A 27,185-nucleotide genomic window follows, 5' to 3' on the forward strand; every position below is an offset into this window, starting at 1 on the left:
TTTGTCTATGATTTCGACTTATCATCATCACGATCCTTATTAGGCTAGAGCTAACGAAGAAATTGAGATATTTTCCACGGCTGTTACTCAAAAATGACCTCGGAATGACATTTGCGCCCGGACTATTTCTAGGTAATTCTAGCTATAGTGAGGTCCACGTTATAATGGCAGTGTTTGATTAGCAACGGTCCTTGTCTATCATTCAACAAAGCGGATAGCGCTATCTCTTTCTCGCTTTACTCTGTTGCCAGATCGTCTTTTTGACAATGAAGAATAAATAATTTAACAGTAGACGTCTACTGTTCAAAATATTTCATCTTAGTTGACCGAGCGAAGTGAGGTCCAAGATTCAAGTCAACGGTTTTTGCATTTCTCTTTATGTTTTTATATATTGCGCATTTACGGCGAAACGCGGTAATAGATTTTCATGAAATTTGACACGTATGTTCCTTTTTAAATTGCACGTCGACGTATATACAAGGTTTTTGGAAATTTTGCATTTCAAGGATAATATAAAAGGAAAAAGGAGCCTCCTCCATACGCCAATATTAGAGTAAAAATCAGACTATAGAATTATTCATCATAAATCAGATGTCGAGTGGATTATAAATTGCATGCAATGACGCATGCAATTCAATATCTCAATGTAACTTGGTGAAAAAACAGCTGTTGTGTGGACTATTAATTGCATGCAGCGAGGCATGCAATTGATAATTAGAAGTAGCATAGTATTTTCTCCCGATTTTTCTCTGCTTTCAACTCGGTAAGCTTTTGATGATACTGTAGTAGCATAGTTGTTTACAACAAATTATTAGCATTCTAATGATAATAATTATAATTAATATGAATAATTATTGTCGATACAACATTTGAAACAGCCATTAGTTGTTTACACACCGATATCTCGCCGACACGTCAGGACAGGACATAATTCACTCTGATGGAGGCTGCAGTTTTCAACTGCGTGACGTCTACTGCTCACAGAACTACTAATTATGAAAATTCATTATAAAAGTATTGAAAAATAGAATTTCTTGCTTAATAAAATATAATTGATCATTTAAAACGAGAATGAACCGTTGATATTACATCAATACACCTGTATCAGCTACCGTCTATAGAAGGCATTGACAAGACAGAGGATCGACAACGATTTTCTCCTATCTTTCTCCACTGCTATTATAACGTGGACCTCACTATAGATTTAGAAACTCAGCTTTTCAATTTTCAATTGTTTCTTGTCAATTGTTACCGTACTTATTTATTTTACTCCTTCAGAGAATTTTCACTTTCCCAGTATGGTGGAATAGTATATTTCGCACCTAGGGCCGAAAATGAGACTTTTCCGGCTCGAAATCGGTTTTCAAGTCCGAGGCCGTAGGCCGAGGACTAGAAAAGATTGAGAGCCGGAAAAAACATTTTTGCCCATGGTGAGAACGTTATTTTTCGCCACACAGAAAAATAAACAATATAAATATGAGAATAATATTGTTTATTAGGCACTTCTGAAAGCAAAACAGGAAGGTCATAGCTCTAGCAAATCTGAGGTAATCTGAATATCAGGAAATTGTCCAAGTATTTTTATATTTATTCTGATTTGTCTAAATAACCTAAAAGATTATGTTCAATTATGTAAGAGGTTGAGTTTATACTTTTTATTCTTCCAAATGACAATAAGATGATATGATATTATTATAAATGTTTTGATTCTTGAATAATAAACACAAATAATGAAAAGTTTTTTGATCAGCTGTTTTAGCACACTTGAAATTTGGCCAATCTGAATGTCAACGTCAACAATGCTTGTTGTCGTTGACTTCGGAAGTTTAGGTTAGAAGTTCTATCCTACTCTGAAAATCGAATTTGAATAGATTATAATATATATCTTATCTGTATTTTATTCATCCAAATAAAATGATAGTATCTTATTGCAGAATACTTATTCAATTCTAGAAGCATAAACTGATTCCGTTTCATAAACCATTTTGTAAACACGTTCACATCAAATCAGAATCAGCTGACTTCAAGGTTATTTTACAGCCCTAGGGCCGTAAAACTTTTACCGGCCTGGTCAGAAAACAATCATTTTCGGCCTCCATATGACGCACGAAAACCAGCTCATTACATCCAAGTGGGGCGAAAACTATATTACTAATTTCAAAGCATTGAAGGTAAATTAACGAGATTTGGAAACCCCGCTTCTGAATATCCATTCATTTCTTGTCAGGTGAATAACATCCATACAAATTCGATTCGGTTCGAATCTCAACCGGGGCAAATGTTTTTGACCACAGCACAATCACATAGATACGGCCACCCCCCGTCTTTCGGAGGAGACGATAACTGTCGGTCCCGACTACCGAAATAGTAGTCGTCATCTCTCATCATCACCCCTCTCACTCATTACCCACGTGCAAGCCTATGAGCTTATGTGGGCATCACCCTCAGTATTATTTATTTATCATTTACAATCAACTTAAGGACAAAGAAACAGACTACAGTCCAAAACTTCTTTTCATTTTATTATTATAATTAAATTTAAGAATATTCAAGGTAATGTATTTGAAGGTTTCAACTCATGAAATAATTCGGGTGGGTACTGAGGTTCAAATACAAATAAAGACTGATTCAATTTGATTTGATTTGATGACAAGTGCTCATCGTTCTATAGTGAGGTCCACGTTATAATGGCAGTGGAAAAAGACAGGAGAACAGCGAGGCCGTTTCTCTACCTTGTCATTGCCTTCCAGGCCCGGCCCCAGGGGTGGGCGGACCGGGCGGCCGCACAGGGCGGCAGATTTTTGGGGGCGGCAAATTTTAAGGAACGGAAATTTGTTAAATGCAAATAAATAATAAATTCAATGTGAATAGTAAAATTTTATAAGAAGCTTTTCCAAACTCAAGCTAATGAAGACATATATCTAAGATCAACAATGTCCCAGGAACGTCTGAGTGGTCTAGCGAACATAAAATAGCTCAGTCCCTAGATCTTGAAGAACTGGAGAAGGAATTTTTCTATGCAAAGGTCAGACGAGTTTTACTTAATTGAACAAGTGTGTTGAACAAACTCGTGTTGTAGCAATTGTAGTTTTGATTACTTAGCAAGTTAAATAGGCCCAATACTATGTTGCAGTCTCTTGATTTGGAACTACCGTCTTAATTATGTTTTCTTATTGTGTACCGTATCTGTTCCGAACATAAAAATAGTTTAATCAGATATTTTATGTTACTGTTCTAGTCCAGTCAATTAAAGATTATAGAATGAAAAGTTTGGAACACAATTTTCAACTCCACAGCTCTTTTAAGGATAGTAAGAGGATTAACATATCAAAAGTCCTCACCCCTACCTCATGTGCTTAAGGAGTAGAGGTGGTTTGAAAGTACCATTTTCTCATTTTTCTCATATATCTCGGAAACTATGCATCATATGAACATTTGTACACTGAACAAAATTGAAGCTCACAAAATTACCAACAAGTTTTGTTCTCTACATTTTCTTCATATATCTCATACTTTCTCAGATATCCATCCGCTCTTGAAGGTGAGACATTTTTTGAAAAACCACTTCTGCCTCCAATTTTTTCATCTTTTCGGCCTTATAATTTTTGAACGATTGATGAGAAAAATCCGGGCTGATTATAAGCTGACGGAGCATCTAATTATCTTCAATTTGATGTATATTTTCACTATTTCACTATTTCCCGCATTTCCCTACGACTGTTGCAGCAGTTTTAGTGTTGAGAGTGACATTTTCTGTTCAGCAACAATAGATCAGTTGACAATGAAATTTGAAGGGAATGTTTGGAACTCAATTTTAGGCTTTGCAGCTCTGTTGACACTAGTTTGGAGGTGAGCATATCAAAAATTCCAACCCCCACATCATGTGCTAAAGGGATGAGGGTGGTTTGAAAGTTGCATTTTCCACTTTTACTTACATGCTTATATCTTGGAAACAATGAGTTCTATTGACATAATCATCCACATAAAAATGAAGCTCAATGAATTTCCTACAAGTTTTGTTTTGTAGAGGTTTTCAATAAATATGATACTAACTTTTCAAGATATATATGTTCTAAAGTGATTCATTCTCAAAAACCCAGTTTTTCTTCCATTTTACGCTCTTTCAAGTCTTTTAACTTCTCAACAATTGATGAAAACAGAATGTGCTAATTACGAGATTTGAGAGCATTAAATCATCTTCCATTTCATGTATAATTCGACTATTTCAAGCATTCCTTTACGACTGTTGCAGTAGTTTTAGTTTTGAATGTCTTGTTTGGTAGGAAGTTTAGAAACACCCCCTGTGTTCAGTTCCGCAGACGTTCCAATACGTCTGGTACCAATAAGTTCCAGGTACTCAATATGGATGTTCATACTGAAGCACACTCCAATTTATCATCACAGAATAGTGTGATATTCGAAAAAAGTCACTTGTTGCAAATCTTGATATTTGACTCTCAAACCTAAAACTGCTGGAACAGTCATAATTATGGGAATGCGTGAAATAGTCGAATTATACATGAAATGAATGATAATTTAATGCTCTACAATCTCGTAGTAAGCACATTCTTTTTCCATCAATTGTTGGAACGTTATAAGAATTGAAAGAGCGAAAAATGGAAAAAACTGGGTTTTTGAAAATGCATCACTTTAGAACATAATATATCTCAAAAAGTATCAGATTTATCGAAATCCTCTACCAAACAAAACTTTCACTCTCAACACTAAAACTGCTGCAACAGTCGTAGGGAAATGCGTAAAATAGTGAAAATATACATCAAATTGAAGATAATTTGATGCTCGCGCTTATAATCAGCACGGATATTTTCATCAATCATTCAAAAATTATATGGCCGAAAAGATGAAAACATTGGAGGTAGAAGTGTTTTTCAAAAAATGTCTCACCTTCAAGAGCGGATATCTCAGAAACTATAAGAGATATAAAAAAAGTGTAGAGAACAAAACTTGTTGGTAATTTTGTGTGCTTCAATTTTGTACGGAATACAAATGTTCATAAGATGCATAGTTCCCGAGATATATGAGAAAAATTAAAAAATGGTACTTTCAAACCACCCCCACCCCATTGGCACATGGGGTAAGGGTGAGGACTTTTGATATGTTAATCCTCTTACTATCCTTAAAAGAGCTGTAGAGTTGAAAATTTTGTTCCAAAATTTTCCCTCCATACCTTTATTTGAGCATTCGTTGCCTGCACTTATTCCTCAATATTTATATTTGTCAAATATTTGTTTAAATGTCATTTTCAACTTGAAAAGCTGATAACCTTCGGGCAAATTTTTAAGTAAACAATATTATTAGATGGGATACCTGGGGTGGGGGGGGCGGCGTTTGCCGATTTCGCCCAGGGCGGCAAAGTCCCTAGGGCCGTGCCTGTTGCCTTCTATAGACGGTAGCTGATACAGGTTTATTGATGTAATACTGTTCATTCTCGTTTAAAATAATCAATTATATTTTTTAAGCAAGAAATTATTCTTTTCAATAATTTCATAATGAATTTTTAAGATTAGGATGAAATATTTTTTTAGCTGATATATCTTATGTTCTTTCTAGTTGAAAATAATAAATTATACCTATTTTATTCGTCAAGCAAATGTATGTTTCAATGATTAAATTATGAATTTTCATAATTGAGATTAGGTTTGTGTTAATTGATTATCCTATCATATTAAGCGAGCAATTTCTGTATATTTATATCTGGTTATTTTTTATATCTGGTTATTTATGTTCAACGGATCTCGAAAAACGGCTCTAACGATTTTCACGAAATTTGGAACATAGTAGGTTTACGATACAAAAATTCGATTGCACTAGGTCTCATTCTTTGGAGAGCTCGCTGAACGACATTAAAAGGATAATTCATCCTTGGAAAACAGATGATAATTTCGTCGTCTCTCGATAACAGAAGATGCGTGTGCCTGTGTGGGAGAGAGACAGAATAAATTATTTCCAGCTGTGTAATCATAATCAATCAGCGAGAAATTTTATATAGCTAGACAATTTAATTGATTTGATCAACATAATCTGATTTGTTGACATGCCATGACAATCCTCCTAAATTAGAGTATATCATAATAATATTTTCAAAGTTGATAATTATTTGACAATTTTAAGAGATTAGTGAGTGTTATTTTGTTATTCAATTTGGTTTCTATATAATCTAAATTATAATTTTTTTTTGTTTTCAAATGTTTGAACAGAAAATTGAACCTGAATTCAAGTGTATGGAACATAACCTACTTTCTGGACTATTAATAGTGTATAAATTAAAATTCGGGAAAAAACAGTTTTGGGCTGTGCCTGTTAGTACTTCACCAATCATTTTAAAGAATTGTGTTGCGGAGGTATAAGAGAATAGTGCTATCTGCGTTGATGAATGATAGACAAGGATAGCAACACCAATTACTGTCATAAGTTTTTGACATGAGCCTGTTGTGCCTTCTCACATAATTAGTCTAATAATTGTACATGACTGAATAAATAAATAACTTTATAACGTGGACCTCACTATATGCTACTTGTTAAGGAAGCTGGATTATAAATTGATGGAATTATTCATTCTCTGTAACCTTGGTGAACTTAATAAATTTGGCGGAATCTGCGTTTCTGGTAGAAATATTAAATTTAAATTTTTTGTAGTTTAAATTTTTGGGACAGAACATTTCAAATTCGGTAAGAGATAAATCCATGAGATTTAGAGGCTAAATTCTTCATGATATTGTTGATGTAGTTAAAAAAAATGTTCTGAAAATATAGATTTTCATGAAATTTATTCAATTTACCAAAAATAACTCAACTAAAAGTTATTTTTTGTCATTTTTAGTAAATTGAATAACTATCTTGAAAATTGATATTTTTAGAAAATTTTTGTTCTACTACATCAACAAAAACCATGAAGAATCTACCCTCTAGATCTCATGGATTTATCTCTTACCGAATTTGAAATGTTCTGTCCCAGAAATTTAATCTTCGGGCGCTCATATCTCAAAAAGTAATGATCGAAAAAAATGTTCTCCTGAGAAAACTTTTTCATTTTGATAGCTTGATGATATACAAATTGAAAAACTTTGAAAAATATCACCAGTAGAAAGTTTATTTTTAGCCTTTGCACAGCCTTAAGGCGAACGAATCAAATGAAACGGCTAGCTAATGTCATTGCACTCTTATCTATTAGACAATATTGTCAATAATAACATTATTCGTATCTCATAAATATATTGATGCTGTCGAAAATCTGGTTGTGATTCAACCAACTAAATAAATCTCAATGAGATACGCTAAGTAGGCCAACTCTGTTTTTTACATCGAGATATAACATTGAAGGTTGAAATACTGGTTTCAGCAAAGAGTGTGTGACTGGTTTTTTATGTGAATCTTCAAGACTGCTACTCGCTACTGAATCAATAGTCATGCACTGCAAACAGTTCTGCTCTATTGTCTGTGGTTCTCACATTAATGCAGCTTGTTGAATTGATAATAGCTCAACGTTTCAGTCTTGTCTTCCGTTTCTATTGAAAAGCTTTTCGGTTAACTGCGTTGGAAGCGAATTATTACCTCATACTTTAGGCTTACCTGTAAGTTTCATCCAAGTACATTGTATAATTTTTCAATCAAATTCAAATTTAGATCTGCTATCTTATAGACAGGAATACATCTTACATCACACACGAATAAATCTATAATTACACGAATATACCTTTATGGAATACATATAAAATGAATCTATTATTACCAAAAATACAACACGTAAAAATACCAATCTTATTACCAAAAATACAAAAATCATAAATTTTATATGGATTTGATTTGTGACTAATCAATTAATATCAATCATTGAATAAATATATTGAATGAAATAATATAGGAAATACTTTCAGAAATGAAATAATAATACTATAGTGAGGTCCACGTTATAATGGCAGTGTTTGATTAGCAATTTTATTGCTATCCTTGTCTATCATTCAACAAAGCGGATAGCGCTATCTCTTTCTCGCTTTGCTCTGTTGCCAGATTGTCTTTTAACAATGTTCAATAAAATATTTTGTTAATTAATAATTAACTAACAAAATATTTCATTTTAATCATGAAAATTCATTATTAAATTATTGAAAAATATAATTTATTGCTTAATAAAATATAATTGATTATTTCAAACGAGAATGAACAGTTAATATTACATCAATAAACCTGTAAATCAACTACCGTCTATAGAAGACATTGACAAGTTAGAGGATCGGCAACGTTGTTCTTCTATCTTTCTCCACTGTCATTATAACGTGGACCTCACTATAGTCATTCTTTGTATTTATTAATAAATAATTCACAATATAATTCATTAATAAATTAGAACTATAATATTATTATATTATTTATTAGAATAGATGAGTGCTTAATTCAAAAAAAAAATTATCGTCTCGATAATATTATGCATTTGTGTATTGAAATTGATTTGTAATGTTGTATAAATTGAAATGAGTTTTGGGCATAAGCCTGTTGGGTCATTTGAAGAGTTATAATATTGTACAATATGATATCAATAAATAAATATTCTAATCAGTTGAATTATTGGTGTCAAATTCATTTTTCAATACTAGGCTTATTAGTGTCAATATCTTTTGTATGTGTATTTCAGCTTCTCTATTCATGAAATTGAGTTGCATCAATATAAGATATAATTATTGATGTGTGAAACATTGTGATTCACGTGAGGTCATCAGTTATTTTTAGCTCATGAAATGGTTTTATATTGATAAATTTAAAAATATCTGGATAGTAGCTCTTATCAAAATTATTTTCAACTTGTTGAAGTCAATTCCTTTCAACTATAGTGAAATCCACGTTAAAATGACAGTGGCTTTATGGTTTGCACAGGAGTCAATAATAATTGATTCCTTTGATGAGAAAATTTACATTTTATAGTCCCTGGATGTACAATTTTCTAAATTTTAATATCTTGTAATTATCGTTTTCAGGCAAGATTTTCAAAGCCCGTTACCCCAGGAGAAACACTGAAAACAGCCATGTGGCGGTCGGGAAACAGGGTTCACTTCCAGACTTCGGTTGTCGAGAGCGGGAATGTCGTTCTATCTGGTCAGTACTATTTGGTTTTTTTAATGTACAAACATATTCTGTCAAACTTCAAAATTAATAATAAAGAGCTTCGTATTAATGTAGTTCAGCTATTTGTACAATCTCATCCTTAACATATCACCCCAGCACACATTGCTAGCTCTACCCTGAAGCTTCCCGATCAGAGACGTTTCAGAATAATCAAACTTGTTAGAGATACTTCAAAATATGGCAATCCCAACTATTTCAAAAATGATTTTAAATTTGTTTCCGATGGTAGGAGGATAGATGCTTCCCATACTAGAACTGGTGCAAATACTCTCAGGATACCTAATCATCGAACTCCAAATCGTTCCTTGTCAGTGCTTGTCGTGAATGGAATAAACTTCCCAACTCTATTAGATGCATTGAGAGCCGAGCGGGCTTTATCCTGTCTTTGAAAAAGTATCTTATAGAGAAAATGACTGAGTCTGTCCAACCCTAGAGCACCGCATGACAAATATTCTAATCTCTCTTCCTTTCCATTCTTCATCCCATTCATTCATCCATTTTCCACATCCAATCTCCATTCTACATAATACATACGGTATTCATCTTCCCAAAAGAATGCAATGTTGAACCTTTTTTAGCAGAGCTTTTCATGAAAAACAACCATAATCTTGACGAAAATGAATTTTTTTTATTAATAATTGTATTTGATGAAATTGATACTTATCTCATAATAAGCCTGTTGTCTTCTCCCAATCATATTATATTATTATTGTAATTATGATTTGTGATTGTCAATGAAATAAATAAATATATGAATCCGTCCCTTCAAAACATCTACATCTATCTCATAGATGACAAATATTCTAATCTATCTTCCTTTCCATTCTTCATCCCATTCATTCATCCATTTTCCACATCCCATCTCCATTCTACATAATACATACGGTATTTATCTTCCCATCTCAAGATTTTCTGTTCTTTAGTATTGTACATTGTTAATATTGCCCAATCAATTTCTGAAATTTTAATTGAATCTCACCCTATAACATTTGTTTCATTTATCTAATTTCAATAATTAATGCAATATTGTATTCACTATCATTCATTCATTCATCCCATAAATTCTAAGATTCAAATCAACAAGTTTTCAACTTATGAAGTAGAGTTTCTTATTTGAACATTACTTCGAGTTATATTCCCAACAGCTCTTATTCATCACAACCCGGTCGTGTGTTCATGAGAAAAATATTTTATATCCTTCTAAAAGAATCGACAATTATTTGTTGAAACACCGCCGATTTATGAAGTTACATCACATTATTTATTATATTATCGTTTTTCTAATTGCATTCTATATTTATTCTCATTGATTAATTATTTATACTCTGTGAAATTCGTTGAATAACTAGCATTATCGTCATTTAATGTAAATTAGTGTGTAAGCCAGTAAATATTGTAACTTACATAAATAAATAAATATTATGAATCCGTCCCTTCAAAACATCTACATCTATCTCATAGATGACAAATATTCTAATCTCCCTTCCTTTCCATTCTTCATCCCATTCATTCATCCATTTTCCACATCCCATCTCCATTCTACATAATACATACGGTATTTATCTTCCCATCTCAAGATTTTCTGTTCTTTAGTATTGTATATTGCTAATATTGTCCAATCAATTTCTGAAATTTTAATTGAATCTCACCCTATAACATTTGTTTCATTTATCTAATTTCAATAATTAATGCAATATTGTATTCACTATCATTCATTCATTCATCCCATAAATTCTAAGATTCAAATCAACAAGTTTTCAACTTATGAAGTAGAGTTTCTTATTTGAACATTACTTCGAGTTATATTCCCAACAGCTCTTATTCATCACAACCCGGTCGTGTGTTCATGAGAAAAATATTTTATATCCTTCTAAAAGAATCGACAATTATTTGTTGAAACACCGCCGATTTATGAAGTTACATCACATTATTTATTATATTATCGTTTTTCTAATTGCATTCTATATTTATTCTCATTGATTAATTATTTATACTCTGTGAAATTCGTTGAATAACTAGCATTATCGTCATTTAATGTAAATTAGTGTGTAAGCCAGTAAATATTGTAACTTACATAAATAAAGAAATGTAATCTAATCCTGTCAAACGATCAACATTAATAATAGAGAACTACGTCGTAGCTAAATGAATTTAAATTTAACAACGGTTAGTTAATCGGTTAGTGACGTCTTGTTAAGTCTATGACGTCTGAGGGTCATATGTACTATAGTGAGGTCCACGTTATAATGGCAGTGGAGAAAGATAGGAGAAAAACGTTGCCGATCCTCTGTCTTGTAATGCCTTCTATAGACAGTAGCTGATACAGGTTTGTTGATGTAATATTAACTGTTTATTCTAGTTTAAATTAATCAATTATATTTTATCAAGCAAGACATTATATTTTTCAATAACTTCATAATGAATTTTCTTAACTGAGAAATATTTTGTTAATTAATTATCAATATTCTAGATGTTGAAAGACGATCTGGCAACAGAGCAAAGCGAGAAAGAGATATCGCTATCCACTTTGTTGAATGATAGACAAGGATGTGCAATACCATTTCTTATCAAACACTGCCATTATAACGTGGACTTAACTATATCTAAGTGAAACCTTAGAGAAGAGAGTATAAGACGATATCCCATAGTATAGGTCGTTTATGTTCCAAATTTCAAGCCGATTACTGTCGACCACTGTCTATTATTTCTGTTTTGTTGGGGTGAGAGTGTAAGAACGGCACAGTATGAGAGACTACCAGCGTCACATAGCTTCACTAATATAGCTACTAGGACTATCGACTGGCGTTAACAGTGGAATTTAGAACATTTCTATGGTTAAACACTGAAGCACGATTACTTGTTGATATGGTCGCATTCATTCTAATGTATTTCACTGCTTTTTTACAATAATTTGTAATACAAATACATACATTAAACAGAATGGTTGAACATTACAATTGGTAATACAAATACATACCTTAGGCATAATAATTGAACATAGATAATAATATTAAGCATGTAACAGAAAAAAACCACAGTGCATCCCTCTTTAGGCTAAACCTGTGTTGAGGGATGTCTCAAATTTCAAGCCGATTACTGTCGATATCGCTATATCGTGAACGGAAATTTCGCAACGAAAGCCCACTTCAAGTTGAAATAATTTATATTGTAACAATATCGGAACGATGCTGGAAGATGATTTCAAATGAGGTTAAGATTCGACAACACTGTTCATTTATCTTTACATTCTGGGTTTAAACGATCAGCTGATTTCAATCCATAAAGTTAGAGAACGATTTAGGCGGGCTACACACTGGTGTCGTAGACATGATGTCTACGACAAATCTCATGTCCGAGGCATGTCGCATATGAAACCAACCTGTGTTGTAAAATCATAGCTTACTCACTGCTTGCGACAGATGTTCGAGGCATCGCCTGTGTATCGGACAGGTGTCGATACCGGTTAGCCGGTTCCATGCGACTCGATGTCGTGCGAGACATCACTCCGAGCATGCGCTCCAGCCACTGTCTACTGCCAGCACTGAGCACTTTTTGTCACTGCTCATGCTCAGTTTGTAAAACAGACAACAACAGCCGAAAATCACAAGACATGCGACAAGCGACAGAGACATGCAAAAGACACGCATGTCTCATGAAATTTGATAAGACACGACACCAGTAAGTAGCCCGTCTAACGTTTCAAATTTCAAGCTGTTTTTACTTTCCTTGCCCTACTACCATAGGTAAGGAAAGTATTGCTTTCCAAAAAAAATTAAGGTACCCCAATTTCAAATTTTCTATACGTTTAAGGTCCCCTGAGTCCAAAAACATGATTTTTGGGTGTTGGTCTGTGTGTGTGTGTGTGTGTGTGTGTATGTGTTTGTGTGTATGTGTATGTGTGTATGTCTGTGAACACGATAACTCCATTCCTTATTAACCGATTGACTTGAAATTTTAAACTTAAGGTCCTTATACCATGAGGACCCGACAATAAGAAATTCAATAAAATTCAATTCAAGATGGCGGAAAAAATGGCGGATAATTACTAAAAAAACCATGTTTTTCACGATTTTCTCAAAAACGGCTCTAACGATTTTCTTCAAGTTTATACCATGGATAGCTATTTATAAGCCCTATCAACTGACATGAGTCTCATTTCCAGGAAAATTGCAGGAGCTGCGTAATATTCTCGAGAAAAATGGCGGATAATTACTGAGAAACCATGTTTTTCACGATTTTCTCAAAAATTACTCGACTGATTTATTTCAAATTCATACTCTTTATAGTTATTTATCAGCTCCATCAACTGGCATGAGTCTCCTTTCTGGGAAACTAATGGGGGGTTCATCCCATCCTTGAGAAATGGACTTTGTAACCTCCTTCTCGTGCATGAGGTAGGTAGGTAGAGCAGTCTATAAAAATAACACATAGTCGAGATATTTTATCTGTAGAACAGCTTTTAAAAAATCATCGGATTTCACAATTTACACAAAGGAAAAAGTACTCTGAAAACAATTATATACACACATATACAGTAGTCTGATCGTAGTTTCAAATAATTATGTTGCCGCCAATCGTCATTATGTTATTTTTCTAAATTATTGTCGTTCAAGAATGAGGCTATAGATCAATGAGCAAGGAAAGTTGTGTGAGTGTACCACACCAGATTTTTTGTTATCTCAAGCCGATTAATCCCTGTGCACAAACATTGATTTTTGTTCGTACGGTATTTTTCCCTCCTTATGAATTCTATCAGATTAAACAGAACTTGACTAAAATCATCTGTTTAATCTAATAAAATCTATAAGGACGGCAAAATATCGTACGAACAAAAATCGATGTGTGTGTGTGTGTGTGTGTGTATGTGTGTGTGTGTGTGTGTGTGTGTGTGTGTGTTTGTAGCTAGCCTTAAGGTAGGCGCACACAGATCGTCATCGGACGGACGGAACGCATCGGACGATTAGATTTGATGCATTGTATTCAATTGGAGTGCATATACCCATCCGCATCGTATAGAACGCATCGGAAGGATCGGACGATTAGATTTGATGTATTGTATTCAATTGGAGTGCACATACCTATCCGCATCGTATAGGTATGCGAACTCCAATTGAAAACAATGCATCAAATCTAATCGTCCGATGCGTGCCGTCCGTCCGATGACGATCTGTGTGAACCTACCTTTATGCCCTGCACACACACATCAATTTTTGTTCATACGATATTTTGCCGTCCTTATGAATTCTATTAGATTAAACATGATTTCAGTCAAGTTCTGTTAAATCTGATAGAATTCATAAGGAGGGCAAAATATCGTACGAACAAAAATCGATGTGAGTGTGCGGGCCTTACTCTTAATGTCGATTATCCTTATCACTGTTTTGGCCGGGGTGACAGTGTTATGCTATCTTTTCTCTATGGTTTAAACTGAGATGGTGCATACGTCCCTGAGAATAATTATTCCTTACTTTTCAAGTATCCTAAAACATTGTTTTGCTTTGAAAGTAATTGTTTCAAAGCCATACATGTTCAAAGTATGGTAGTGTAGATGGCTTAGTTTGCAATTGTTTCGTCAATTTCTTAGTGGGGAAAAAGTAAAAATTTTTATGAAGTGAACAACTAAAAGACAACCTATATATATTGAACTATCTGTAAACTTATCTAAATTTGGGAGAGGAATAGCACAAGGTTACCTTATTTTTTCACTCCCTATCATTTTGATGATGTACTTATTGTATGAATTAATCAATAAGCTGAAACGGTTTGGTACACCATGTTCCCCCAAACAAGTGGGGATCACTTGTTTAGACCTTTTGGGTCTCCTCACGAAAAATAACCCACCATTATTAATAATAATTAACAGAGCGAAGTGAGGTCTAAGATTCAAGTCGACGGTTTGGCATTTCTCTTAATGTTTAAATGTTCATATGTTGCGCATTTACGGCGAAACGCGGTAATAGATTTTCATGAAATTTGACAGGTATGTTCCATTTTAAATTGCGCGTCGACGTATATACAAGGTTTTTCTAAATTTTGCATTTCAAGGATAATATAAAAGGAAAAAGGAGCCTCCCTCATACGCCAATATTAGAGTAAAAATCAGACTATAGAATTATTCATCGTAAATCAGCTGACAAGTGATTACACAGATGTGTGGAGAAGCCAGTCTATTACTGTATTATTGTATAAGGTCTATAGTTTCAATCAAAGACCTTGAAGAGGTATGCATCTTTAAGCTGGGTTTACACCAAAGTTATTAACAAAATGTTGATAACTTAATCCTTATAGATTCTATTAGATTGAACGCAAGTTGACAAACACACATGTTCATCATGTGTATGATAAGTTATATTCAATCTAATATAATCTATAAGGATTGAGTTATTAACATTTTGTTAACTAGTAGTTCTGTGAACAGTAGACCTCACGTAGTATTCTCATCCAAGAGTACCTGATGTCAACTGTTTTAAATGTTAACAAAATCAGTTCACGTTTGAATTTGTATTCCATAATAAATTATTAATATTTAAGTTAATTTAAACGATGAATAGAATATATTTCTATTCCAGAATTTATATAATAGGCCTATTCATCCAGTTCTGTGATAATCTTTCCATCTAATTTTTTCAATCAAAAATATTATAATTTCTTCAGCATTATTTAGTTCATTTGATTTTTTTAATCACCTATTAAATTAGTTCTTTCGAATGTGAGAATATTGATACTGATGGACACGCATAATAATACCATGACTGCAAAGCAAAATATTGAAACCAAAGACCTTAAATCTGCGATTAGACCAAATTTATTAACAAAATGTTAATAACTCAATCCTTATAGATTATATTAGATTGAACATAACTTACCGTATAACTTACATGATGGACATGTGTGTTTGTCAACTTGCGTTCAATCCAATAGAATCTATAAGGATTAAGTTCTAACATTTTGTTAATAAATATAAAGAAAATAAAAAACTCAGTACCATTTTTTGAAAAATGTTATCATTACATGTTTTGGACATTTATGCCATTTTCAAGTCATAAACTTGGGTAATGAGATTTTTATTTTCTTTATATCTATATTTTGTTAACAACTTTGGTGTAAACCCAGCTTAAAGATGCATACCTCTTTAAGGTCTTTGATTGAAACTATAGACCTTATACAAATAATACAGTAATAGACTGGCTTCTCCACACATCTTTGTAATCACTTGTCAGCTGATTTACGATGAATAATTCTATAGGCTGATTTTTACTCTAATATTGGCGTATGAGGGAGGCTCCTTTTTCCTTTTATGTTATCCTTGAAATGCAAAATTTCCAAAAAACCTTGTATATACGTCGACGCGCAATTTAAAAAGGAACATACCTGTCAAATTTCATGAAAATCTATTACCGCGTTTCGCCGTAAATGCGCAACATATAAACATTCAAACATTAAGAGAAATGCCAAACCGTCGACTTGAATCTTGGACCTCACTTCGTTCGGTCAATAAATTTGGTCCAATCGCAGCTTTAAGGTCTTTGGTTTCAATATTTTGTTTTGCAGTCATGGTATTATTATGCGTGTCCATCAGTATCAATATTCTCACATTCGAAAAAACTAATTTAATAGGTGATTAAAAATAATCGAATGAACTAAATAATGCTGAAGAAATTATAATATTTTTGATTGAAAAAAATCAATTTCCATTAGATGGAAAGATTATCACGGAACTGGATGAATATTATATAAATTCTGGAATAGAAATATATTCTATTCATCGTTTAAATTAACATAAATATTAATAAATTACGGAATACAAATTCAAACGTGAACTGATTTTGTTAACATTTAAAACAGTTGACATCAGGTACTTGTGGTTGAGAATACTGCGTGAGGTCTACTGTTCACAGAACTACTAGTAATAAGAGGGGGGAAGGAACATATTTCTCTAAGAACTTTACTAATTTGATATGTTTTATTCGTAGGAGCGTATGTGGACTTTCATAAAATAGTCGCATCCGACATTGTCCAGAAACTACTATCAAGCTCAGAGCTTCAGAGCGAAACCATCTTCTCAGCTATGTCCGAGCAAGTGAATGCCAACTTGGATAAAGTGAAGAAAATCAACGGAGTCTTCTTGTATGTCATTACAAAGAATGGCCAAGCGGCTGGAAAATGGAGTAAGTAGATTCTATTTTGTTTTCATTGTAGTCCAAGTTATTACTGTACTCGTTAATTATTACTTTCCTTGCCCTATTCATAGGTAAGGAAAGTATTGCTTTCCAAAAAAAATCAAGGTACCCCAATTTCATGTTTTCTATACGTTTCAAGGTCCCGAGTCCAAAAAATTGGTTTTTGGGTATTGGTGTGTGTGTGTGTTGTGTGTGTGTGTGTGTGTGTGTGTGTGTGTGTGTGTGTGTGTGTGTTGTGTGTGTGTGTGTGTGTTGTGTGTGTGTGTGTGTGTGTGTGTGTGTGTGTTGTGTGTGTGTGTGTGTATGAGTATGAGTATATGTGCGTCTGTGTACACGATATCTCACCTGCCAATTAACGGAGTGACTTACCCACACACAAGCCTAGAGCTCATGTGGCATCACATTCTACAAAATTTAGTTATACATTGTTTGTTTAATGTTTAATGGCCAATAAAAATTCTTATTCTTATGTACAGTGCTATTTTTTTGTACCTCTATGTGCTGGTTGCACAAAATCCGGTTAAATTCTAACCGTGATTAATCTCACGAAAATCAATCAGAGAAGCCGTCTATTCTAAAATGCCTTCTCTGATTGGTTCTCGTGAGATTAATCACGGTTGAAATTTAACCGGATTTTGTGCAACCGGCCCTATGTCTCATCAGACTCAGTGGAAATTGTCGAAATAAATAAGTAGTTTGTTTTGTTGGAATAATTTCAACTAATAAATACTGCAAACCTTCATATTGTGTGTATTGTGAAAGTTGTGTGTATATTTTTGGCTTCAAATTTTTCTGAAATAACTCAATTTATTCAAAGTGCGGTGATATTAAGTGCAAAATTTGACTATAATTTGGTATTTTAATCATTCTAAATTCAAAATTTCTAGCTAATATATATTCTTGGACAGAACTTTGAACTTTAAATTTCCTCAGTAAGAACATAATTATTAACCTATTTTTTCGGACACTTCATTATTTATCAAAATTTGGGAACAGAATAGTTTTAGGCTATGCCTGTTGTTCTATCCCGATCATATTGATATGCTTTGTAATTATATCAACGAATAAATAAATAAATAAATATTCAAATACTTTTTTTAAAATTAATAACGGCTACTTGAACTGTAATATAGGGCTAATTTACTTGCAATTCCTCCCAGCTGCTAACCAAAAAATTAGTGATCCTATATGTATCGTTTTTTCGTATTGTACGGAAAAATCGAAAATAATTTACTGAAAATCTATTTAAATGATTCAAAAATGTAAAGCAAATATAATTGTTGACGCCAATTCGCGAGGTTTTGATGGAACTGCAAAATGTTTAGAATCAAGTGCTTGATGAATTACTAGATAAGACGTTGGAAAATATCAACTAAGGTTGAGCCTAGTTATCAACTCATTTTATTGGGTGGCTCGTTGGAGTAAGTGATAACGCGTCGGTCTACTGATTATGAGAGTTCGAATCTCGACCGGGGCAAAAGTTTTTGCCCATAGCACAATCTCATTGAACGGCCACCACCCTGTCTTCCGGAGGAGACGATAAGTCGGTCCCCGACTACCTAATAAGTAGTCGTCATCTCTCATCATCATCATCATCATCATCATCATCATCATCATCCCTCTCACTCATTATCCACCCACAAGCCTAAGAGCTTATGTGAGCATCATCCTCAGTATTGTTGTTATTATTCTAGAAAGATATAACATTTTTATTTGAATCGAAGGGTCGTTAAATTAACAATTTTAATTGCTCATTGAATATCTAGAACGACTTAAATTATTGCTCATGATAGAATAAAAAATAACGAATTTATTACAAAATTATATATAAACAGTTGCTAGAGAAACTTTTAAAGTGTGGGTTTAAAGAAATTCATTGCCAAAAATAAATGCTGAAATTAATTTTAAAAAAATTCTTTTGTATAACAAGCATATTCCTTGTCGTCTATTCAACCCAAAATAGTAGTGGAGCTAGAAATTTACTTCTACCTTAATCATTTGTTAATAATATTCTGTAATTTGTTTTCAAATCTGCCGACCTATTGTAATTTATTGAACTGTATACTTGATTCTTTGAATACTGATGGTATAATATTGTTGAAAATATTATCTATACTATAATAAAGGAAAGAACTGGCTTATCCAAGTACGGGATAGGAAATTCACGAATGACGCACATCACGTCTCAACTACTGGACTAGAAATTTTGCATAAAAATTATTTATCTACCGATCATGATTATAGGCCTATAGTTCTTCAAGATTTCAGTAGGTCAAGTTTTCAGTTTGTTAATCCGATGTTAAAGCCGATGATAATATTCTGTAATTTGTTTTCAAATCTGCCGACCTACTGTAATTTATTGAATTTATTTATACACATGATTATATGATGGCATAATATTGTTGAAAATATTACCTATACTATAATAAAGGAAAGAACTTGCTTATACACGTACGGGATAGAAAATTCACGAATGACGCACATCACGTCTCAACTACTGGACTGATAAACTTGAAATTTTGCATAAAAATTCTTTATCTACCGATTATAATAAGGCCTATAGTTCTTCAAGATTTCAGTAGGTCAAGTTTTCAGTTTGTTAATCTGCTAGCATAGCCACCACTAATACAGGTATTGCTGCTAGTTAATAGATAAAATTAGAACTATAGAATTATATGAATTGAAATATTGAATAGATGAGTGCGTTCAATTAAAAAATATATTATCAAATCGTGTTAATAATATATTATGGGTATGTATATTCTAATCAGTAGGAAAATTAATAATAATAATTTCTCTGATTGCCAATGAATTGCAACCAGAAGAGTTTATTGACAAAACATATACATAATTATTATAATATACATACAAAAGTTGCTAATAATAAACTTATTTCTAATTATGATACCCCACTATAATAATATGTGTCGGGGTGATCATAATATTCTTTTATAAAACATGTTTTAAAAAATTTAGTTAGTAATTTTAGTTATGAAGGTTTGTTAGTTAACTAACTTTTAAGTTAGTTAATTATGATTGACGCATCATCAAGTCTGAAGTACTGGACTGATTTAACTTGAAATTTTGCATATAGATTCTTAATTAACCGAGGATGGTTATAGAGGATGGATTTCATTACGTCAAGTTTTCAGTTTGTCAAGTTTTAAAATAAACCCTTGAGGAGCACGGTTTTCATGCTAGTATTAATTAAATTTCAATTTTTGTTTTAGCTTTGGATTTGAAAAAAGGCAAAGTGTACAAGGGTGAACCGGAAAGTGGAGTAAAAGCTGACACGACTCTGACATGTGACGATGATGTAATGGTTGATATTGTAAGTATCCTCTCAATCTTCTCTGATTATCTGTAATGGTGCGAATTGAATGAGTGGGTCGCGGTTCAGCTTTCATTACAGTCGATGCTACCCAACAGCTGGCAAAGTTAGAAACATTTGAATGTCATATAAGCCTGGTTTTCACTAGTAGAGTCGTGTAACTGGCATACTAACTCTACCGAGCTACTTACTTGGTCGAGTTAGGCTCAACTCACACTACCTCGACTCAAATCGGACGACTCCAGTAGAGGATACTCCAGTCTCTCGACCTTACGACTTTCTTGCTCATTGTCACTACTTCAGTTCCATGCTATTCCATTTTCTAACCTTAGTTTATTAAAAATATAAGATCTAAATCGTCACAACTTAGCATGTGACAAATTTTATAATAATTATTATGAATAAATTGTCTTATCTAATCCTTATCTAAAATGATAAAACATCACTTTCATCAAACATAACCTGACTTTCATTAAAAATGCACGGTCATATGCAACTCAAGTCGAGGCTCGACCAACATGTCGAGTCGACGCTCCACTCAGGCTCACAGTCGTGAGGTCGCGGCGACTAGAATCGACTGGTCTGAGTGTCACCATTTGAAAACACATGCTGCGTCGAGTCGCAGTCTCTTCTCGACTTGAGTCGCGTAAGTGTGAGTTCAGCCTAACTGTTTTCACTACAATTGAGAATATTAGGTAAAGTGTGTTGTCTAGTGAACAGAACTAACCTTAAAATCTCAATACGGAACATCCACTATCGCCGTTCAGCCACAAATTTTACAAAAATCATTGATATATGCGGCTGATCTTTTGCTTGCAGAGATAACTACGGCTATTGAAGAAGAAGAAAATTAAATTAGACTCTATAGTCTGAGATATATTACTTTTAACATGAAGAGGAGAAACTCATTTCTCCCTCCACAATTTGTAGCGTAGACACAGACAGACATCCTGCGCACAATTTGGATGCGCCGTGTCATTTTGCTTCATGCTCTTGTGATGAGAACAATATTATACCTGCTGACCAGTATATGACTTGGAACATTGCCAGCAATAGCTGGAAGGGGAGTGTTGGTGCGTCGCGTTGGAAAGCTCTCTCACACAGACACAAAAGAAGGAGAATGCTGCTAGGTAGTGGGAGTGATTAGTAGAGGATAGAGCATCGGACCTCTCCGTCTTCGAGAAAGAGCCGTGTTAAAAGTATTTTCTCTCCAACTTTAGAAGTTTGAGAATCTTTTAATTAGCATAGTAGTGGTAGAGTAGAGTGAGAAGCGGTGGTGGGGGAAGGCAAGTGGTAGAGTACTATCCCACTGTGCTATCCCACTCTACTCTACTAAAAACTAGTACTCTACCATGAACGTTTTCATTGGGAGAGTTCACAAGATAGTTAATACTAGCCCAGGGAACTCTAACACTAACTCTACTAATGAAAACCAGGCTATAGAGCTAGAACGCGTTCGAGACCTAGGCCCAAATTCACCAAAAACGAAATCTAGGTTTGAACGGCAGTTGCTTCTAAGTCAGATGATTTTTTGTTTATTTAGAATCAACTGGCGCTCAAACCAAGTTTTTGTTTTGATAAATTCGGTCCTTAACCATTCTGATCACTCCCATGCTTCTTAATATGTTTATGTCACATGAAGGTCGATTTATTTATTTATGCATACATTATATGATTATGCAAGCGCGACCTAAACTGAAATCTAAACATCGACCTGATTGTTCTGTTCGTACCTTTAAGATGTTCAAATATTTTATAGCTATATTCAGCTGATGGAAAATACTTAGAAATATTCAAGTTCATTTACGAGAGAATGAAAATCGAGGTTAAATTGGGAGGAAAAGAGAAAGTCGTGGAAGTAAGAAGAGGATTAAGACAAGGCGACATTCCTTCGGCAAAAATATTCAATGCTGTCTTGGAAACATGTTTCAGAAATCTCAATTGGGAAGGATATGGAATAGACATTAATGGCCAAAAATTAAATACCTTGAAATTTGCTGATGACGTAGTTCTAATAGGGAGCAGCGCAGAAGAAGTTCGTTGTATGCTAGAGGAACTAAATAGCGAAACAAGGAGGATTGGATTGAAGGTGAACTATGATAAATCCAAAGTCATGTCATTCAACTGCCAAGAAGAGGAAAATTACTGGAGGAAGGGAAAATAGAGAGAGTGGAAAACTTCATTTATTTGGGACAAAAGATTGGAAAGGACGGTCAAAGGGGAGAGATTACCAGGAGGATTGCGTTGGGCTGGTCGATGTTCAGACGTTTCAATTACCTATTCCGATCTAAAATCGACATGAGTGGCAAAAAGAAAATTATTTCAAATGAGCGTTCTGCCAGTGATATTATACGGCTGTGAAACTTGGACATTGAATGAAAAATTAATAAAAAAGCTAAGAACTAGAATAAGATCGATGGAAAGAATAATGATCGGAGTGACAAGAAGAGATAGGAAAAGAAATACTTGGGTTAGGAATGAAACAAAAATCGAAGACCTTGGCAAGATAATAGTAGAAAGGAAATGGAATTGGGCTGGCCATGTGGTGCGAACAAAGGACAACAGATAGACGAGAAGAATATTGGACTGGCATTCACGGAATAGGAAAAGAAGCAGAGGAAGACCTAGCTACAGATGGGATGAAGAATTCCGGCGAGTTTGTGGAGGAGTAACTTGGCAGAGAGTCGCACGGGAAAGAAAGGAATGGGAGAGGATGAAAAACGTGTACAAACACGTGGCTCTACAGGGATTGAAATGTTTAAGTTGAAATTAATTTTATATGAACTCTTACTAATATGATAATATACTCATTTTATCCTAAATACGATACCCCAGCAGATGCTGAATTGCGAAGAATATAATTTTATTGTAATTGCAATTATATTAATTATATTATGTATATTAAGTTTTAGAAGCAAAAAAGGGTTATTTATTTATTTATTCAGCTGATTTCAAAAAGCTCTATCGCTTCTTTATTGGTGCTAGAAAGATCTCATTACTGTACATTCAAGTAAACGTAAAACAGAATAAATTCTTCAAATCAAAGTTCATATGAATTTTGAAACCTTTCAGTATTTCTGTCCCAGGATTGTTTATAAGGTTGATCAGTTCTATAAGACAGGAGCAGTGAACTATAGTAGTATGTGCATTTGAGATAAACGCCAAATTTACATTTCGACGTTCTAAGCTTATCATTTTTATACTATGTTCACATTTTGTAGTCAATTGTTCTTGTATCAAAATTTATTGACCGAGCGAAGTGAGGTCTAAGTTTCAAGTCGACGGTTTGGCATTTCTTTTAATGTTTATATGTTTATATGTTGCGCATTTACGGTGAAACTCGGAAATAGATTTTCATGAAATTTGACAGGTATGTTCCTTTTTAAATTGCGCGTCGACGTATGTATAAGGTTTTTTGGAAATTTCGCATTTCAAGGATAATATAAAAGGAAAAAGGAGCCTCCTTCATACGCCAATATTACCGTAACAATCAGACTTTAGAATATTATTAATCATAAATCAGCTGTCTAGTGTACTATAATACTAGCCTACCCGTTCAAAAACATCGAACATCTTGAAAATGTATCTTTCCATCGACGTTAGTAGACAGTTGACTACTAACTTTGTCTTTCCATAAGCTGAGGCCATGATTCTAGTTTAGAGTTTGAAGTTATTGATAGAAAACATTTTTTTTACATTTTTCTTTTTAATCTGATGATCAAAATTGCAACAAATATTATTGAAAAGAAATTGATTTTAGTCCAGTCAAGGAAAGGTTATAGAGGGAAAAGTTGGGAAGATAGTTTTTGACCCCACAGTTCTGTTTAGGGTAGTAAGGAGGTAAACATATCAAAAGTCCCAACCCGTACCCCCTGTGCTAAGGGGGTGGGGGTGGTTTAAAGGTACCATTTTTTGGTTTCTCGCATAAAACTAATAAAAATCTGGTGTGGCGCACTCACACAACTTTCCTTGCCGTTATGAAAATTGATCACCTGACGCTACGGTAGTGTTCCCGCGCATCTCAAGTCTACTATTCAAAGATTAGAGCCAGCTGGTTACAGGGTAATAACGCTGGAAACACTCGAGGTCTGCTATCTCTTCATAGTGAATCATTTAATAGAATCAACAGTTGTCAATAGTTTGCAATTGGATAATCACATTTTCTGGATTTTTGAGTTTATTTTTAATTTCAGGTGAAAATGTTACTGAACATTATTTGTAGAGATTCTCATGCTCAATCTATTCCACTCAAAAATTTTTGTTTGAATTGTATCTGAAACTTGATAATTAAGAATCTAAAATCAAACTTTGCATAGATGGGGCGGAACTCCTGGAATTTTTACAGATATGGGACTTGTGGCAGTTGATAGAGCTTATCGATGACTATTCTAGGTATAACTTTAATCAAAATCGTTGGAGCCGTTTTCGAGAAAATTGCGAAAAACCCTGTTTTTGACAACATTTTCGCCATTTTAGCCGCCATCTTGAATCGCATTTGATCGAAATTGTTCGTGTCGGATCCTTCTATTGTAAGGAGCTTACGTTCCAAATTTCAAGTCATCCCGTTAATTGAGAGATGAGATATCGTGTACACAGACGCACATACACTCATATATATATATATACACACACACACACACACACACACACACACATACCCAAAAACCACTTTTTTGGACTTAGGGGACCTTGAAACGTTTAGAAATTGGGGTACCTTAATTTTTTTCGGAAAGCAATACTTTCCTTACCTATGGTAATAGGGCAAGGAAAGTAAAAAGGAACATACCTGTCAAATTTCATGAAAATCTATTGCCGCATTTCGCCGTAAATGCGGAACATAAATAAATATAAACATACGTCAATTTGAATCTTAGACCTCACTTCGCTCGGTCAAATATGAACCTCCACCCCTCAAACGTTGAAAAAGTGGCTGGCGTGATAGGGATTTAGGGGTTGGAATATCTCTCTCACACAATACAACTCACGGCCTAAAGCACCAACCGATGTATTATTTTTCTGGTTTATTTGTTTTGTATTTACCTAGAAAATATTTCTTAGGACTTTCCTAATCTAATAATTAATACTGATATAATAATAATTAATATTGAAATCAGCTTTCAATATTTTGTTTTCTTTGTTGCAGGCAACAAGTAAACTCAATCCACAAGTAGCCTTCATGAAAGGAAAGCTGAAAATCAAAGGCAATATAATGTTGACACAAAAACTAAAGGACTTGATGAATGCTCAATCGAAACTCTAAGATAACTGACGTACAGAAGACATCACTTTTCATATTCAATAAGGAGATGGGTTGATTATTTTAAAACTTTTATGAACTTTCAGCTACTTCCAAATGTGAAATTCGTTCTTATGGATTTCATTTTTTTATTTTTTAAACTCATAATGAGAACCAAGACTTGGAGTGGTGGTGTATAGACTATTATTGGTCAGTATTTTTACATAGGCTACTTCTGTCAAATTTAGGTTTAATTAATTAATTCCAATTGATTGAAGAGAATAAAGATTTATCAGTTTGGTGGTGGGAAGTACGAAACCAAAATTACCAACTGAAATAATTATCTAGACGAAAATTAAGATAACATTATCTATAAAAGCACAATCAACAAATACTTATCATTCATTGGAACTCCAGAGAAAATAATATGTCTTTATGCAAGTGATATGCCACATCTAAATATGATATTGATTATCATTCGTTGATTTCCATCCAAATAGCAATGTGGCACAAGGAATTAAGCTGGAACAAATTATTCCCTTGACTTGATATTATTGTTATGATTCTTTCAAATACTCTTTTCATACATTTCAAATACATATTTATATGTTTTATATTGTTTCTATTATCGAATTATATATATTTACGATTTGTTAAACGTTTTCTTCTTCATCCTTACTTTATATTCTCATTTATTTATGTAGACAACAGGTTACTCACTACGGTACCTTTTTAGGCTCTAATATTCAAAAACATTGAAATTTTAGTGTAATATTTAAAAGCAAAAGAAGATATTCACTATTTTGGCGTACCGCATCTTGGTCCAAGCTCCAAATTTTCAATTTATAAGATCAAATAGGAGCATAAATACAGTAGAAGAAGGTGGATTTTAATAAATTATCAGAGCCTGTTCTCTAGTTAAATATTATTAGAGCCCTAAGAGTAGTTCAGAACGCATACCAGATTCGAAATTTGTAAGTAAATCATCATTCAAAAGTGAAACTGTCAAATTTCTTCATCTCATAAACATTTAGTATGGTAGTGCACATACTCCACCAAAATTACAGGTGGTAGTGGTATGTGACACCGGATATTTCATATTCGGTACAGCCTTTGACCGTTTTCACACTTACCGATTCCGAGACGGCACGGCATGGCAGGACAGGTAGCTCTTCGATTGGCTGAGTCTCGATACGTCAACCTAATCAGCCAATTGGAGAGCTTCCTGTCCTGTCGTGTCGTCGAAAAATCGGTGATTATGAAACCAGCTGATGGGTATAAATTTTGACGGATTGGGCTA

The 27,185-nt window shown here is 33.7% G+C and overlaps 1 protein-coding gene across 1 annotated transcript in view; it reads left to right on the plus strand.

Moving 5' to 3' along the window:
• LOC111057072 (peroxisomal multifunctional enzyme type 2) overlaps positions 1-26,543 on the plus strand; it is an 85,640-nt gene extending 59,097 nt beyond the window's left edge. Inside the window, exons 15-18 of the mRNA XM_039420779.1 lie at positions 8,991-9,108; positions 17,112-17,306; positions 20,549-20,649; positions 25,793-26,543. Of these exons, the coding sequence (XP_039276713.1) occupies positions 8,991-9,108; positions 17,112-17,306; positions 20,549-20,649; positions 25,793-25,909 (531 nt within the window). The 3' untranslated portion in view covers positions 25,910-26,543. The remainder of the gene's footprint in view (positions 1-8,990; positions 9,109-17,111; positions 17,307-20,548; positions 20,650-25,792) is intronic.
• Positions 26,544-27,185: the final 642 nt, after the last annotated feature.

This window comes from Nilaparvata lugens, chromosome 2, assembly GCF_014356525.2.
Source record: "Nilaparvata lugens isolate BPH chromosome 2, ASM1435652v1, whole genome shotgun sequence".
NCBI classification, from domain to species: Eukaryota; Metazoa; Arthropoda; class Insecta; order Hemiptera; family Delphacidae; genus Nilaparvata; species Nilaparvata lugens.